Source organism: Gymnodraco acuticeps, unplaced genomic scaffold, assembly GCF_902827175.1.
Source record: "Gymnodraco acuticeps unplaced genomic scaffold, fGymAcu1.1, whole genome shotgun sequence".
NCBI lineage: Eukaryota > Metazoa > Chordata > Actinopteri > Perciformes > Bathydraconidae > Gymnodraco > Gymnodraco acuticeps.
Window position 1 is genome coordinate 7725 of NW_022990338.1, and position 16742 is coordinate 24466.

The window sequence follows — 16742 nt, forward strand, 5'->3', positions numbered from 1 at the left end:
ACATCCAGACGTTTATTGCTTCGTATGAAAAAAGGATATATTGCATTTTCAAATAATAAAAGTCGCTCCAGGTCAAATACATTATAAATGACAGAGAACGAAACTTCAATTCACAGAAATCGTGCAGGGAACATATCTGGTGAATATGATAAAAGCAGTGGTGTAAAGTAACTAAGTACATTTACTTAAATACAATTTTGAGGTACTTAACTTGAGTATTTCCATGTTATGCTACTGTGTACTTCTAATCCACTACAGTTCAGAGGTACATGGTGTACTTTTCCTCCACTACATGTATTTAATCCCTTTAGTTACTTCACAGATGTGGATGAATGATGTGAAATCTAATCAAGTGTTGAATCAGACTTTAGTTCCACCTGGAGTAAATCCACCAGCTACCCTGCAGTATACAAAGTACTTCAAACTAGCTGCACCTTCACCAGCTTTGAGAACACTTTCATGATCAATCATTATAAAACATATCATATATATTATTCTGAAATGGACCAATCTGCACAACGACTACTTTCACTGTCGCTACTTTCACTATATTTTGATGAGAATACTTTTCTACTTTCACTTGAGGAACATTTTGAATGCAGGACTTTTACTGTAACAGAGTATTCCTACACTCTGGTACTTCTACTTTTACTCAAGTACAAGATCTGAGTACTTCTACTTTTACTCAAGAACAAGATCTGAGTACTTCTACTTTTACTCAAGTACAAGATCTGAGTACTTCTACTTTTACTCAAGAACAAGATCTGAGTACTTCTACTTTTACTCAAGAACAAGATCTGAGTACTTCTACTTTTACTCAAGTACAAGATCTGAGTACTTCTACTTTTACTCAAGTACAAGATCTGAGTACTTCTACTTTTACTCAAGTACAAGATCTGAGTACTTCTACTTTTACTCAAGTACAAGTTCTGAGTACTTCTACTTTTACTCAAGTACAATACCTAAGTACTTCTACTTTTACTCAAGTACAAGATCTGAGTACTTCTACTTTTACTCAAGTACAAGATCTGAGTACTTCTACTTTTACTCAAGAACAAGATCTGAGTACTTCTACTTTTACTTCAAGATCTGGGTACTTCTACTTTTACTCAAGTACAAGATCTGAGTACTTCTACTTTTACTTCAAGATCTGAGTACTTCTACTTTTACTCAAGTACAAGATCTGAGTACTTCTCCCTCCTCTGGATTAAACTCCTAGAATGATAATAATAAATGGGATTTTCCTAATGCTCAAAGACGCTTAAATGATGAGTCACTGAACCCATTAAAGAACCGATGACTTGTCAGTTTTTAATAATAATACATGACACTTATATAGCGCTTTTATAAAAACTCATAGACGCTTTGACAGAAAGGCACGAACCGATGACTCATCAGTTTGTTGACGCCCCCCTCCCTCTCTTCAGGCCCAGCTGGAGGCCCAGAGCTCCACTCAGGACTTCCAGAGAGCGTCGGAGGTTCTTCGGGCGGCGAAGGAGACGATCTCTCTGGCGGAGCAGCGCCTCCTGGAGGAGGACCACCGGCAGTTTGACTCCGCCTGGCAGGAGATGCTGAACCACGCCACGCAGCGGGTGAGGAAACCAGAGGGGGTTCAGTTAGCTGATTCATATATTTCTCTATATTTAGATATTTTTTGCTTTAAAGTTCTCCTATCATGCTATTTTTAGGCATATATTATGGGTCTCAGATATATAAAAATATATAAAAAAATGTGTTTTGCTCAAAATACCAAACAGATCTAACATTTTAGACATCCCTCATGTCCCTCTGTTTCAGCCCTGTTGACCATATTACGTCCAAAACACGTCTCATTGTTTCTGACAGCAATGTTTCTGATTGGCCCGTGGGTCTAAAGCCCGCCCACATCTCCGATATGACATCATATCGGATGCAAATCTGTATCAGCTCCGTTGTTCCCCCGTTTTCAGAGATGTGGGTACGGAGGAAAAGAGAGAGGGTTTTATTTTTTCTGACACTTTGAGTTCCCTGACACACCAGCTTTAGTTAGCTGATGAATATTTGTGTGTATGTGTATATTTATGTCTTTATTTTTTGCATTCTGTTTTATTTTTCTTTAATTATTGCTTGCTCAGTTTTTTTACACGTGTCACCCTTTTCTTACACTGCGATGTGAAGTCAATGGGACACTTAAAAGACTACATATGTACAATATAAATTATGTAATGGGATTGATTGGCTGATGCTGAGTTCTGATTGGCCGTCACAGGTGATGGAGGCGGAGAATACCAAGACGAGGAGCGAGCTGGTGCACAAAGAGACGGCGGCCAAATATACGGCGGCCATCAACCGCATGAAGCAGCTGGAGAAAAAACTCAAACGCACCATCAGCAAGTCCAAGTAAGTGTCTGCTGTCCCACTGCCAGCGAACACATCACGGATTAATGATTGTTAATAATGAGGCAAAGAGAAAAGCACAGCTGAGAGCATTTTCACCTGTAACACCTGGTTGTTTTGGGAGATTAAGGGCCACTTTATAAAAGAGAAAAACACTTTTGGAAATCTAGAGAATGAAGGTTAGGACAAGTGAAGAATTTCTAACAATTACTTTGTATTTCTTTACTAAGAACTGTTCTCTTATTGGACAATTTGATGTATTGTTTTCAAGTTATCAAAGATCAGCTCAAAATGGTATGCCTTTTTTTTATCCTCAAATGATGGAGACGTTATGTGAGCATAACACTTTTTCTTACTTCCAAAAAAGCGTACGTTTATATAAGATTTGAGTCTAAAAATGCTGTTGAATCAGAGTTTTTTAACCAGCTAAAAGTCTTCCTTATGAAGTATTTGTTTCATAAAAATGCATCTTTCTCTCCTTATATTAAGCCTCCTCTTTAAAATATACATTACCTTTTTCAACATTAAAGCCTGTAAAATGGGCCCCTTTAAGTCCTACATTTTGTATATACAAATGATAACCTCAAAATCCTATTTAAAACTAAAGTTTAGCCCAAATAGTCAAGCATATTCCAGGGTTAAAAGAAGGCTATTTTGGGTCTTATTAGAAATAATCCACCTTATCCAAGTATTCATTTAAAATCACTAAATGGAGATATACTACATATTTATATTTTCAGCTTCCTCTGGATTTATTTTAGGACTTATTTTACTGTCACAGCGAGGTGTCGACAGCAACGCGACATATCTATTGTCCTGTTCACATTAAAACACAGACACTTGACGATTGTTGTCCAGAAACTGGTCTCCGCTCTGTATTGAAACCATGTTGTGAAGTGAAACTGTGTTTGTTGCTTTATGAGGTTTCTGGTTTTCTGAACGTCACATCCAGCTGTTCGGCCTGACGTGGTCGGATCAGTTTTCAGTTTTTCTCTTCTCTATTCCTCTGAAAGAAAGTGGTTTCTCCCTGAAGCAGAGAAACCACTTCTACCTGTGTGTGTATTTCATTTGAAACAGTCAGGTGTTGATGGGGAAGTCTAGGTTAATCTGGACTCTCACAATGTGATGTCCTCCTGCAGTTTCACTAGTTTGAGGAAACGATTTAGCCGCTGTGGCAAAACCCAGAATCAGTTGACTCCAGGTGACTTAGTCGAAACGTAGAACAAATAACTCCCATCTGCAATATTTCAGTATTTCTGAACAAGACTGAGCTAATTTCTTACACATGTTCAAAAAATTCAAAACTTTACGGTTCTCATCGACTGACAGACACGTATTTGAGATGTAAAACATGTTCAAGTTCTTCACTGATTCGTCACTGAAAAAAAACCTACATTTTGGAAATATTATCTGAAATTAAAATACATTTTAAGTTGGATTTTGTGTGTGCGGGAATCCATATTAGTTTAATGTTCTTCTGCAGAAAGACAGTGATCACAATTAAGTGTAAATGTTGGGGATAACATGCAAATAAGCATCTAGTGCAGTGGTTCTCAACTGGCCAGGCCTCGGACCCACTTTTTACTTGGTCAATACATCGCGACCCAACATTTTGAAGCACTCAAATCTATTCAACAAAAAATCGTGCTGTAATATATACGCTTTTCAGCATACAATATGAATAAAAGTGAAGTACAGTGCATATATCCCTTATATCCCTTCACAGAACTAAAGTATGCTTTTAAAAAAGGTTTAATGAGATGATGGAATCAAAGCTGAACTATATAAAAAGGCACGCATTCTGAAAACCCAACCCCAGCAGGGGGTCTGGGGGGATTCTCCCCCAGGAGATTTTTAGAAATAGTAACATAAACTACGCATTCTGGTACTCTGAGAAGAAAATAAATAAATCTATTACTACCCGACATATTAATAATATTTGATGCCATTGTTTGTTTTTCACTTTGTTCTGACATCTTGCTGCGAGAAGAGTAAAGAGGAGAGAGTCTGTGTGACTTACTTTAAATTGTGGGTAAGGGTAGATAGCCCCCATTGTTCTGTGACCTGTCAATCATCAAACCGGGGGTCATATTTCATTATGTGTTCATTTTTATCTGAAGTTGTACCCATGGATGTATAAAAAAGAGTTCTACCGCAAAGTTATTCTCCGTGGGGACTTCCGGCAACAATCTTGATTCTGATTGGCCAGAAGACTCGAAAAAACATCAGCAAAGATATTTTATTGAGAAGATCAGTGCTGGAATTGGGCCGGTACTCACCGGTACGCAGTACCGGCACTTCTGGTTCTGACCCATGGAGTACCGGCACTTCTTGCTCAGTACCGGCATGCTGGCGGTACTCCGGTACTCATGCACCGTGCCAGTACTCAACACTCTCCCGCCGTTCTTATTATACATCCATATATATATATATACAGCCGCCCGGTACTCAGTAGATGCGTCATGAGGTGCCGAACGGACATTCTCATCGCTCTAACCGCTGGAGTTTCACAGCGGCTGTCAGCTGTTTACTCCTGTCATTCAAACAGAACGTGCTGGAGAGGGGCGGGGCTTATCTTCTCCATGTAAATACTGTGGTGGAAACGACTATGTCAAAATTAACCTATTTGACCGTGATTTAATAGTAATACACGTTTCAAAATAATAATAATAATAATAATAATAATGCCGAAGTAACAACATACTGAAAACTGTTAGTAAAGCCATGTTTTAATGCTTTACAATTTACATACCTAGATGCACGTGTGTTGTGTTTATGCAGTGCAACTCCCACCCAGTGGGTGGCTATGTAGAGTGATAGAACAGAGCAGGCACGCCCCCGAGAGAAGGAAAGCAAGTCACGTCACAAATGAGCATTTCTAAAATGTTAGCGTGGATTAATAAAAGTGCAAAAAGACAACGGTTGTCGCCGGAAGAAACTTCAAATACAGAGAATGCTGTGCCTGTGTTGGAAATTGTGTCTGATGGGGAGCTTTCTTTGGTTGATCCTCCTGCTCCAAGTTCTAGTGCATTAGCATTAGCACTAGCTCCGCCGCCTCCTCCAGAGCCTCTAACGTTAGCTGCTGCTGGCGCAACTGCCACCACCAACACCGGGCAAAGCGATGCACCTGACTGCTGGACAACGGACCAGGTGCAATATTTTTGCAAGACCAATGCATGGCTCCTTCTTAAAGATAAGAAGCTAGGATGTCGGATATGCAGAGATGTCAAATCTTTGGGAATACACACTGGACAAGGACTGAAACTGTCAACTGAATGGGGTGAGTGTGCAGTGTCTCATTTCGGTGTTGACAAGGGCAAACAACAAGCTAGCCTGAGAAAAAAATCAAAGAACATAAAGAATCACAAGCCCATGTAAAAGCTGCTGACATCCTTACATCTGCTTCACGTGAAACTATTCAACATCAAGTGCAGTCTATGCATAAATCTGAATTAGACACCACTATCAGAGTTTTTCGAACGGCATATAAAATTGGCAAACATAGCCGGCCATTCACAGACATGCCAATTGATTTGAATGTACAGAAACTGAATGGGCTGAACGTGGGCAGGGTTTTGCACTCCAATAAAACCTGTGGCGAAATCATCGACCACATAGCTCATGAGCTGAAGAAAAAAATGGCAAAAGACATTACAGAAAACCAAGAAAACTGTGTTTTGGTCGATGAATCTACCACTATTAGTGGTAAAACGGTGCTTGTTGTGTGTCTACGCTCAGCATTAGCTGATGCTGAGCCCGAAACGTTTTTTTGGGAGCTGATCGAGTTGGATGGAACAACGGCTGATGACATCACAAAGGCGTTAATGGAGTGTCTTGGAAGAGATTTTAACGAGCACTTTTTAGGTCAGTGTTTCGTTTCTTTTGCATGTGATGGGGCTTCAGTCATGCTAGGGAAGAGAACAGGCGTTGCTACCCAGTTGTGTAGTAAATTCCCAAGCCTGTTTGTGTGGCACTGCTCCAATCATCGTCTAGAGCGGGCAGTTGGGGATGTGGTCAAGGAGGTCTCAGGGCTCAATCATTTCCAGATCTTTTTTGACAAACTCTATTCCTTGTTCCATGCCTCCCCCAAAAATCAGAGGCAGTTAGCGCAGCGTGCGCAAGCAGTCGGACAGCGTCTCCTGGTGATAGGGCGTGTTTTGTCCATCCGCTGGGTGGCTTCAAGTGAAAGGAGCGTCAGAGCAGTCTGGGAAAACTACCGAGTGCTTCATGATCACTTCACAAATGCTGCAAACGACACGAGCAGGGAATCCAGAGACAGAGCAAAGTACAAGGGCCTGGATGATGTGCTCACATCTGCAACGTTTGTCAGCAATCTGGGACTGATGTACGATGCGCTCACAGAGCTCAGCGACCTCTCTCTGCAACTCCAAAAAAGAGAGATGACACTGCCTACAGCAGATAGGCTCTTAACTCGAGAAATACGAGTTTTTGAATCCATGGTCACCATGCCTGGCCCACACATGACTACAGTTCATACAGTTCTAGCTGAGAAGTCCTTCAAGGGTGTTGCCCTGCGTGAGAATGGCAGGCTTGTACAGATTCATGCAGGTCAGTTTTTCCGCAGTATGGTAGAGAATCTGAGACACAGAATGACTTCCACAACCTCCTCTCATGTCAGCACAAGAGAAATCCCATTACATGGCCGGGAGGCCCGGGACAATCAGCTAATCCAGGACATGAAAGTTATCCATCCTGGAAGTTGGCCTGAAGAGGAGTTAGACGTACAGTATGGGGACGTAGAGGTGCTACGTTTGTGCGAAGTGCTGAAAGTGGACAGAAGAGAGACTGTTCAGGGCTTTCGCGAATACAAGGAAACCAGGGCATCCCGTACACCTGCTGCCATGGAGCCTCTACTGAAAGCAGTCCGAACCATCGCTGTCTCCACTAGTGAGTGTGAGCGGGCATTCAGCTGCATGAACGATATCCTTACTGCAAAAAGGAATGCTCTCTCTGTCAGCCGACTGTCCAACCTGGTTTTCATTAAATGTAATGGACCATCACTAGGACAGTTCAATCCGGAACAGTATGTGAGGTCCTGGCTGGCAAAGGGAAGGAGAAGTGCTGATGAAAGAGCCTGTCCAGCTCCAGCCCCTGATACTGATGTCCCCAAGGCCTTCTGGAGCCTTTTCTAACAATGTGAAGTATATTGCAAAGCAGCTCACCCAGTGAGAAGACTTTTGGCATAATGTGCCGATTTGTACAGATCCTGGAGATAGAAGGACTTCAGACCAACCAGGGAGTTATCTGATCAGCTTGGTATTCAATGTAACTCTTTACCATGGCTCAGACTTTGTTACTTGCAGTTACAGTTTCTCATTTTAGATTGTGCAAATTTTGCATTTGTTTTTACATGTTCTTTGTTCATGCTCTTTATCATTTTTCTGAGTTGGAAAGTTAGATTGCATCATAGTTTACTTTATACATATTTGTATTCTTCAGTGGTGAAGTATATTGCAAAGCAGCTCAGCCATGTGAGAAGACTTTTGGCACTTTTTCGTTTTTCGTTTTCTGAGTTGGAAAGTTAGATTGCATTCAAATGTACAGAAATACTTAATTTTGTTAAAGCTTTTTATAAAAAATGCTTCTGACCAGAGCTTTGTTTCCTTGTCATTAATGTTGAACACCACCAGAGGGGCTCTCACCTGAAAGGTCTCTGCTTCATGTGTCTTCAGCAGAAGATCTAGACTTTGATTGCTATATTTTCAGTTAATATTGACCTTACTGAGCTTTAGCCATATCCGCTGCCTATCATAAAAAATGTTAAGTACAGTGAACCTTTCTAAAATATACAGTAGTAAAGAGACAAACCCACCAGCATTATAGTAGCCAAATTCTTGTTTGTGGGCTGTATATATAAAATTGACTTGAAAAAGTTGCTGATTTTAGAGTACTGGCACCTTTTTCATTCCAATTCAAGCACTGGAGAAGATGATCACTATGTGACAGAAGTTTTCAAAACCGTTTATGGTTTCCGGTACTTCCAGTCCAACGCCGATTGCTTGCACAGCGTTAGAAAATCGGGCCTTCAAAATAAAAGTTTGACTTTTTCCCCCACTTTAAAAAAATGTTTTTCTTCACTCACACATCCGCGACCCACTCGCCAAAAAAAAAAAGAGCACCGGGTCATTTGAAAAAAGGCACATTTGCGTACCAAAATTGAGAGAGAGAGAGAAGGAGAAGAGAAAAGAGAGGAGAGGAGAGAAAAGAGAGGAGAGAGAGAAAAGAGAGGAGAGAGGAGAGAGAGAGAGAAAGATATTTGCGAGTTGCATATGAACTCAGGGTCGGCCAGTAGCACTGGCGTTATAGGTGTTCGCCTAGGGCGCCAGATCTGGGGGGGGAAAAAACATTTTTTGACCGTTGGCGCTCATCCTAATTTTCGGCCTTGATGTAACAATAGGGATGTAACGATACCAAAAACTCACTGTACGATAATATCGCGATAACAAGTCCACGGTACGGTATTTATCGCGATATTGAATAATAAAGAAAAAAAAATTCAATTTTTTATTTTTGAATTAAAAACATTTTTACTCGGAAAATGTTTCTTTATTACAAAATAAATCTGATTTGTACAGCATTTTAGTAGGATAGCAGTATTTTAAAGTGTAAACAAAGTGACAGTAACAGACTGGAACAAGAAAACCAGTGTTTTTGTACCTACTGTACTAGTACTACCAAACAAAGTAGGCATTTTCTTTGTGCCACTGCATCTCACAAATAAACAAGGACATTTAATAATCAGACCCTGCAATAAAATAAATCAAGTTTCACTTTAGTTTTTCAAGTAACTCAACTCAAACTCACTAGTCACTCACTCAGCATCATCAGACAGGTTTTTAGGAATATGAGAATATCCACATTTCCAGGTATTTATAAGCTGGGATGTTTGGGCATTTACAATATCCCCTGCTCTGGAAAAAACTCTCTCGCTTGGTACTGATGTTGCTGGGACAGCAGTGGTCGCGTTAACCGAATATTTTATTTATCAATGACGGAAAAATCTGAAAGCAGTCTGTCATTTTGACAGATTAGAACAAACTTGGAACAGCGCCAACGTTTCCCCGCAGCGAGGCTCTGGTGTTATGCCGTGTTATGCATGCCCTCCAAAAGGAAATGATATAGTTTCCAAACCGTACTTTGCCGTACAGATCAACACATGTCTGGGAGGTTTTGCTTTACGCTGTGCGCGCTCCCGCGAGGTGCATGCACACACGGCATAACACCGCCCCCCCCGTTGACAGTTCACGAGCGTGCTCTCTTGTGAACTGTTCAGACCCGACGGGTAATAAGGGATTATGACGGATATTTTACGATCCTGTCTGTCAAATGACGGACAGCGAAAAAGTCTAACGCCACCTCAGTGGGACGGAGAGATATGCTTTGGCCATGGGTGACAGCAGTGGGTCAAACTGTGCATTGTCTCTCCACCACTTCAAAAACAATACAGTGTTTGCCAAGAAGGTGAGGCTTATTGACAGGGCGAGATATAAATATACTGTTGGTACTTGTGTAAATGTAGCCCTGTAAATACGATGTCCTTTTGTGTTCTGTTGTTTTATGTTCATGTTGTAACCTACTTGCTGCCATGTTGGACAGGTCTCCCTTGAAAAAGAGATCGATGGTCTCAATGGGACCACCTGGTTCAATAAAGGTTTAAAACAAAAAAAAGTGTTTTACATCCCTATGTAACAATATTCATAATTAAGTAAATGTAACACCCTTTTCACCCCGGTTACACGTTTCATTTGCCCTGTACGATGGGCGCTGTAAGTGATGAAAATGGGGGATGTTGGCTTATCTGGCGCCCGCAGCTCACAGCCAAAATGCGAGTGAGCGAGGGAGAGAGAGAAGGGCGCACCGCCCGCTGTTGTTATTAGAATCTGGTGCTAGCTGCTCTAACGGATATAAGAAGAAGATGTGTCTACAATAATGTGGAGGGAGAGTCCTCTCCAGTCAGACTGAGAGGCTGATACTACAGCTCAGTGAGGTAAGGACTCTGAGTGTTTAGATAGTTCACTTTAGTCTAAGTTCAAACAGTTTGGTCACAATTTATGTAAACACATATTTCCAAGGCACTCCTTTATAATTATTGGGATAAACAGGTTTTAAATCATTCCAATGTATACTATAGGACAGTAACCTAAAATATCCTTTAAAACTGGAGAGATAAAAAGAAAATGCATAAATAAATAAATGTTAAGGTAAAATAAGATATGAATGAACAACACAAATAAAATAAGTTACATTAATTTGTTATTGGCTATGGTAGGTTATTGGTTATGTTCACATACTTATTTGATTACATCCACTTGTCTAATATGACAACAGAGACTTTCGACCCAAACCCAGCTGTTGACTTGTGGATGCAAGCAGCTAATCGCAGACTCAACCAGAGAGAAAGAAGTAGGCCAACATCATCACCTACCATGTCTGACAGAGAGGAAGACAGTGAGGAGAACAGTCAGGAGGGTAGTGATGACAGCTTGTAGGATTACTGGTCGTGCTAATGTTGTCTTGTGTTCACCTCTGCATGTGTGTTCTGTGTTCACCTCTGCATGTGTGTTCTGTGTTCACCTCTGCATGTGTGTTCTGTGTTCACCTCTGCACGTGTGTTCTGTGTTCACCTCTGCATGTGTGTTCTGTGTTCACCTCTGCATGTGTGTTCTGTGTTCACCACTGCATGTGTGTTCAGTGTTCACCTCTGCATGTGTGTTCTGTGTTCACCTCTGCATGTGTGTTCTGTGTTCACCTCTGCATGTGTGTTCTGTGTTCACCACTGCATGTGTGTTCTGTGTTCACCACTGCATGTGTGTTCAGTGTTCACCTCTGCACGTGTGTTCTGTGTTCACCTCTGCATGTGTGTTCTGTGTTCACCTCTGCATGTGTGTTCTGTGTTCACCTCTGCATGTGTGTTCTGTGTTCACCTCTGCATGTGTGTTCTGTGTTCACCTCTGCACGTGTGTTCTGTGTTCACCTCTGCATGTGTGTTCTGTGTTCACCTCTGCATGTGTGTTCTGTGTTCACCTCTGCATGTGTGTTCTGTGTTCACCTCTGCATGTGTGTTCTGTGTTCACCACTGCATGTGTGTTCTGTGTTCACCTCTGCATGTGTGTTCTGTGTTCACCTCTGCACGTGTGTTCTGTGTTCACCTCTGCATGTGTGTTCTGTGTTCACCACTGCATGTGTGTTCTGTGTTCACCTCTGCATGTGTGTTCAGTGTTCACCTCTGCATGTGTGTTCTGTGTTCACCTCTGCATGTGTGTTCTGTGTTCACCTCTGCATGTGTGTTCAGTGTTCACCTCTGCATGTGTGTTCTGTGTTCACCACTGCGTGTGTGTTCTGTGTTCACCTCTGCATGTGTGTTCTGTGTTCACCTCATGTGTGTCCTGTGTTCACCACTGCATGTGTGTCCTGTGTTCACCTCTGCATGTGTGTTCTGTGTTCACCTCTGCATGTGTGTTCTGTGTTCACCTCATGTGTGTCCTGTGTTCACCACTGCATGTGTGTTCTGTGTTCACCTCTGCATGTGTGTTCTGTGTTCACCTCATGTGTGTCCTGTGTTCACCACTGCATGTGTGTTCTGTGTTCACCACTGCATGTGTGTTCTGTGTTCACCTCTGCATGTGTGTTCTGTGTTCACCTCATGTGTGTCCTGTGTTCACCACTGCATGTGTGTTCTGTGTTCACCTCTGCATGTGTGTTCTGTGTTCACCTCATGTGTGTCCTGTGTTCACCACTGCATGTGTGTTCTGTGTTCACCACTGCATGTGTGTTCTGTGTTCACCTCTGCATGTGTGTTCTGTGTTCACCTCATGTGTGTCCTGTGTTCACCTCTGCATGTGTGTTCTGTGTTCACCTCATGTGTGTCCTGTGTTCACCACTGTATGTGTGTTCTGTGTTCACCACTGCATGTGTGTTCTGTGTTCACCTCTACATGTGTGTTCTGTGTTCACCTCATGTGTGTCCTGTGTTCACCTCTGCATGTGTGTTCAGTGCCGTGTTTCTGGCAAATAAAGACCCCCTCAAAAGTTACGGTTTATTTCATTTTAAGGATGAGCACCAAGCAACTACTCCAGGTGCTCCTTTGAGAACCAGGGCAAAAAAGTTATGTGCACCCCTGGTGATAATATACTTTCTTCAAGTTTAAAACACTTACTTAAAAAAAGCCTTGACATTCAGCGTCTTTATTTTCCTGTCCTCAGTGTGTTTTCAGCTGTTAATCCCCCACTCTCTCCTCCTCTTCCTCCTCCAGGTTACCATGGTGATGCTGTGGGTACTGCTTGTTTTCTGGGTTACTCTGTCTCTCCTCTAACGGTCTCCTCCTCTTCCTCTCTCTTCCTCTGCAGGCCCTACTTTGAGATGAAGGCCAAGTGCTACCTGCAGCTGGAGGTACGTGACGCTGTGTTTTAGTTTTAGATCCCTTTCTCCTCCTTCACCTCCTCTGAAGGTCACAATGAGTACGATGTTCTCTCCGCAGATGTTTATGAAGCTGTGAAGCTCGACCAGGGGTTAAATATCTTCAGCTAAACACTCAGAAAACAGCTGACTCTCCCGAGAAGCCGTGCTGTGGCTACGTTTAATTTGACATTTGATATCCTTTTCATTTATAGGCTCTCTCATTTTGAGGTCAAAGTCAACTTTATCGTCAATCTTTCAGTTTGTGTGTACAGACAAAGAGATCGAAATACCGTTTCCCACAATCTCGAGGAATTCAAAATACGAATATAAAAACATGTATACACCTATATATATATATATACACAATCAACTGACACATGTGTACATATGCACATTCAATATATTCAAAATAAGTCACTTCAATATCTTTGAAATAGTATCAATAACTAAAGCGTTGGGGACAGGGTTTTTGTCATTAAATGCTGTGAGAGCTCCCCCCACTGCATGTATGCTAAAAAAGGTTCTATGTGGACACATGGCCTCAAAGACTCACCATTCAAATGTAAACAAAAATATATTTACATTTAGTTTAAGTCAGATTTAAAGGTGGGGGAGGTAAGTTTGAGAAACCGGCTCGAGATACACTTGTTGTTATATTCCATGGAATGCTCTTAACATCCCGATAGCAATGAATATCTTAAATGCTTTGACAAAAAATCCATTAATAAATGTCATCTCTGGAAGCTGTGGCGCTGTAAAAAGCACGACCAATCATCTGAGCCGGCTAAAGTAACTGGATGGCCTACCTGCCTGTCAGCCTTCCATCTGTGCACAAACTTATCTCGTGCCCTCATTGGTCATGTGCGCGTTCGTGTGTGTTGGAGGAGGGGCTCTGTAAGGAAGTGGCAGATTTTCTCCGGTTGTGTATTTTCTAATTTTAGCGCACTCGAGCTGGTTTCTCCAAAATGACCTACCCCACCTTTAAGTGCAGCAAATTCAGTTTTCTAAATGTAAATTATTCGGCATGAGTTTCAATCTAATATATTATATTCCATTCCTCACATACTGATGTATAATATCCTGCTTTATATTTTGTTACTGTACATTTGTAATTCAACATCTAATTAATTCTACTTTTTTAATGCTATTTTATTTCTATTGAGATTTGTATTGATGTCGTAGCAACTTCAAATCAGCTGCTGTCTAGAGAACACAATATAATATATATAATAATGCTTGCAAGCATGATGACTCCTTCCGAGTGCTCTGTGTGTGCCAGACTGTTTTATAGGAAGACAACAAAGAACACAACAACATGTGGGCCCAGGTGTTCGATCATAATAAGCAAAACTCACACCCTACAAAGAACAGTTGGGTGTTGCAGCTACCCCCCTCGAGCACATTTCCTTCCTCATCGTCTTTTCTGTTGTGTCATAAAACCCTTCTTATCACACATCCATTTCTGTGCCATTCCCAGGATACCACTTTGTTCAAAGTTACATGTCATTAGGATTACACTGTATTAAGCTTTAATACCATAATGTCCGTAACATTGTACAATGCCTTGTCTTTTCACGCTGCTGCAACGCAAACATTTCCCAAATTGGGATCGTTTAAGTACTTCTTATCTTATCTTAGCATTGTTCTCTCCTCAATGTAAATGATTGGGCATGAGTCTCACGTCCACTTCCATACAAACGCACTGAATCTAAGGTTTACATGTTGATCCTGTCGCTGCAGAACGAGAGTATCTGCTCTGCGTTAGCGTTGTTCTCATGACCTCCATCCCTCCCCCAGAACCTGAAGAGGATCGTAGACGAGCGGCAGGCCAGGCTCTCTCGGGCTAAAGGCGAGTACAAGATGGCGCTCAGGAACCTGGAGAAGATCTCCGACGAGATCCACGAGCGGAGGAGAAGCTCCTCCATGGGGCCGAGGGGCCGCGGCGTGGGGTCCGAGGGCCACAGCGTCTCCGGGGACGACGGCTCCAACTTCAAGATGGAGTCGGACAGGATCTCCAGTGAGTGCAGAGAACATCCGTTACTCCTCCCTCTCTCTTTACCCTCGTAGCTCCTCACTCACTCACTTCCCTGGAGAATTCACTTCACAGCAGACAAAGTATTTTAAAAGTGAAAACATGATGGAGGACACGCTAGTAGTCTACTTTCCAGCTCTGTGAACTCAGAAATCGTGAGGAATCCAACGTTTTCTGATAGAAATGTAAAATACGGACCCCGAGCAAATACAAACGGCCGGATGCTAACTCGCATATGTTGAGCAATTTGCACAATTAGAGCAAGTTCTGTTAATTGGCATTTTGCAGACAATAGTTAACAAACTGAACATTTCTGAGTGGTTTTGGGGGTTATTGAGGATGCTGAATCCATTTCTGATATATTCAGGATCAAAAATAGCAGTTTTAACCTAAATCTTCAAAATGGACCCTAAATTAATTGAAATCAGGCCAGAGAGTACACGTATGGCCACCTTCTGGGTAAAACGGCCTTTTTTGATCCTGGAAATGGACTCAGCATCCCCAATAACCCCCAAATTGTCAAAAAATGCCAAGCTGTTTTCTAGCTATTGTCAACACACAGTAAGCTATAATGCCCAACATATGCAAGTTAGCATCCGGCAGCTTCTATGTGTGCTGGGGACCCTGCTGTACATTTCTATCATTAAACTTTGGGGTACTCAACATTTCCAGGTTCACTACAGGACTCTGCAAACAGACCATAATACTAAGATAAGCACTCGTAGAGCTGCTGATCCTCCTTGAAAAGCCCTTCTGACACGGAGCCGGTCTCTGAAGGAGCCGTGCTGACTTTAGTCAAAAAAACAAAACACACACAGCTCTCATCTGTTCGCTTAAATTCCTGCTTCGCGATTCTTGGAAGAAAGTGTTAAAAGATTTCAGAGAAAGATAAATGACGGCATTACCGGCCGAGCTAAGATAATTGAGTTTCAATTGATTCACTTTAAATATGCTTTGAAGAGAGGAGTCACACACACACACACACACACACACACACACACACACACACACACACACACACACACACACACACACACACACACACACACACACACACACACACACACACACACACACACACACACACACACACAGGGCTGTCATTAACAGTTCACACTAACCTCCCAGGCTGCACATGCACACACACACACACACACACCATGTATACATCACTTTAGGGGACATTACATTGACGTACATGCATTTCCTAGAGACTTTTCCTAACCTTAACCATAACCAACACATGCCTAACCCTTACCCTAATCCTAACCAAGTCTTCACCCTAAAATGAATGACTCCCCTCATGGGGACTCGTCTCCCTTATGTCCCCATAAGGGAGACGAGTCCCCACACTTGACTGCGTAAACAGATGTAGGTCCCCACATGTATAGTAATGCTAGGACACACACACATACATACACACACACACACACACACATACTATACACACACACATACTATACACACACACAAATACATACACACAAATACACACATACATATTTATAGACTAGATTGAAAGCACACATGAAGCTTGTGGCCTATATCTCTAATTGTAACCATCACTACGGCACGCTCAAACAGATAAATATAAAGATGAGAATTCACACAGTATCACTGAAGATCAGATGTTTCAAGAACCTTTACCATACATTCAATTAAAGATACATATTTGGATTTAATGTCAGGATTGAGTGCAGCATTAAAGATCCAAGCTTATTAAATCCTGGGTCTCTGATTTGAGATATTCGGAGTCGAGGTAGATGTCATGACGGTTTGATTCATAGAGCTTTGAATATTGATACGCCCTAAAGCAGATCTGTAATCTAAGGTCTGAATATGTAAGACGAAAACAATCAAACAAAAACATTGTTGTATTTACATGTCGTTTACTAATTGCTGCATTTACTTGCAC

The 16742-nt window shown here is 41.8% G+C and overlaps 1 protein-coding gene across 1 annotated transcript; it reads left to right on the forward strand.

Annotated features, from left to right (window-relative positions):
• Window positions 1-1427: 1427 nt before the first annotated feature.
• On the forward strand, window positions 1428-15869 carry LOC117550868 (SH3 domain-binding protein 5-like; the record flags this gene model as incomplete). The annotated part of the gene is given in 4 exon segments (XM_034223433.1): window positions 1428-1592; window positions 2249-2379; window positions 12744-12786; window positions 14593-15869. Coding segments are annotated over 4 exon segments (609 nt in total), but the record flags the coding sequence as incomplete, so codon positions are not given.
• Between the last annotated feature and the right edge of the window lie 873 nt (window positions 15870-16742).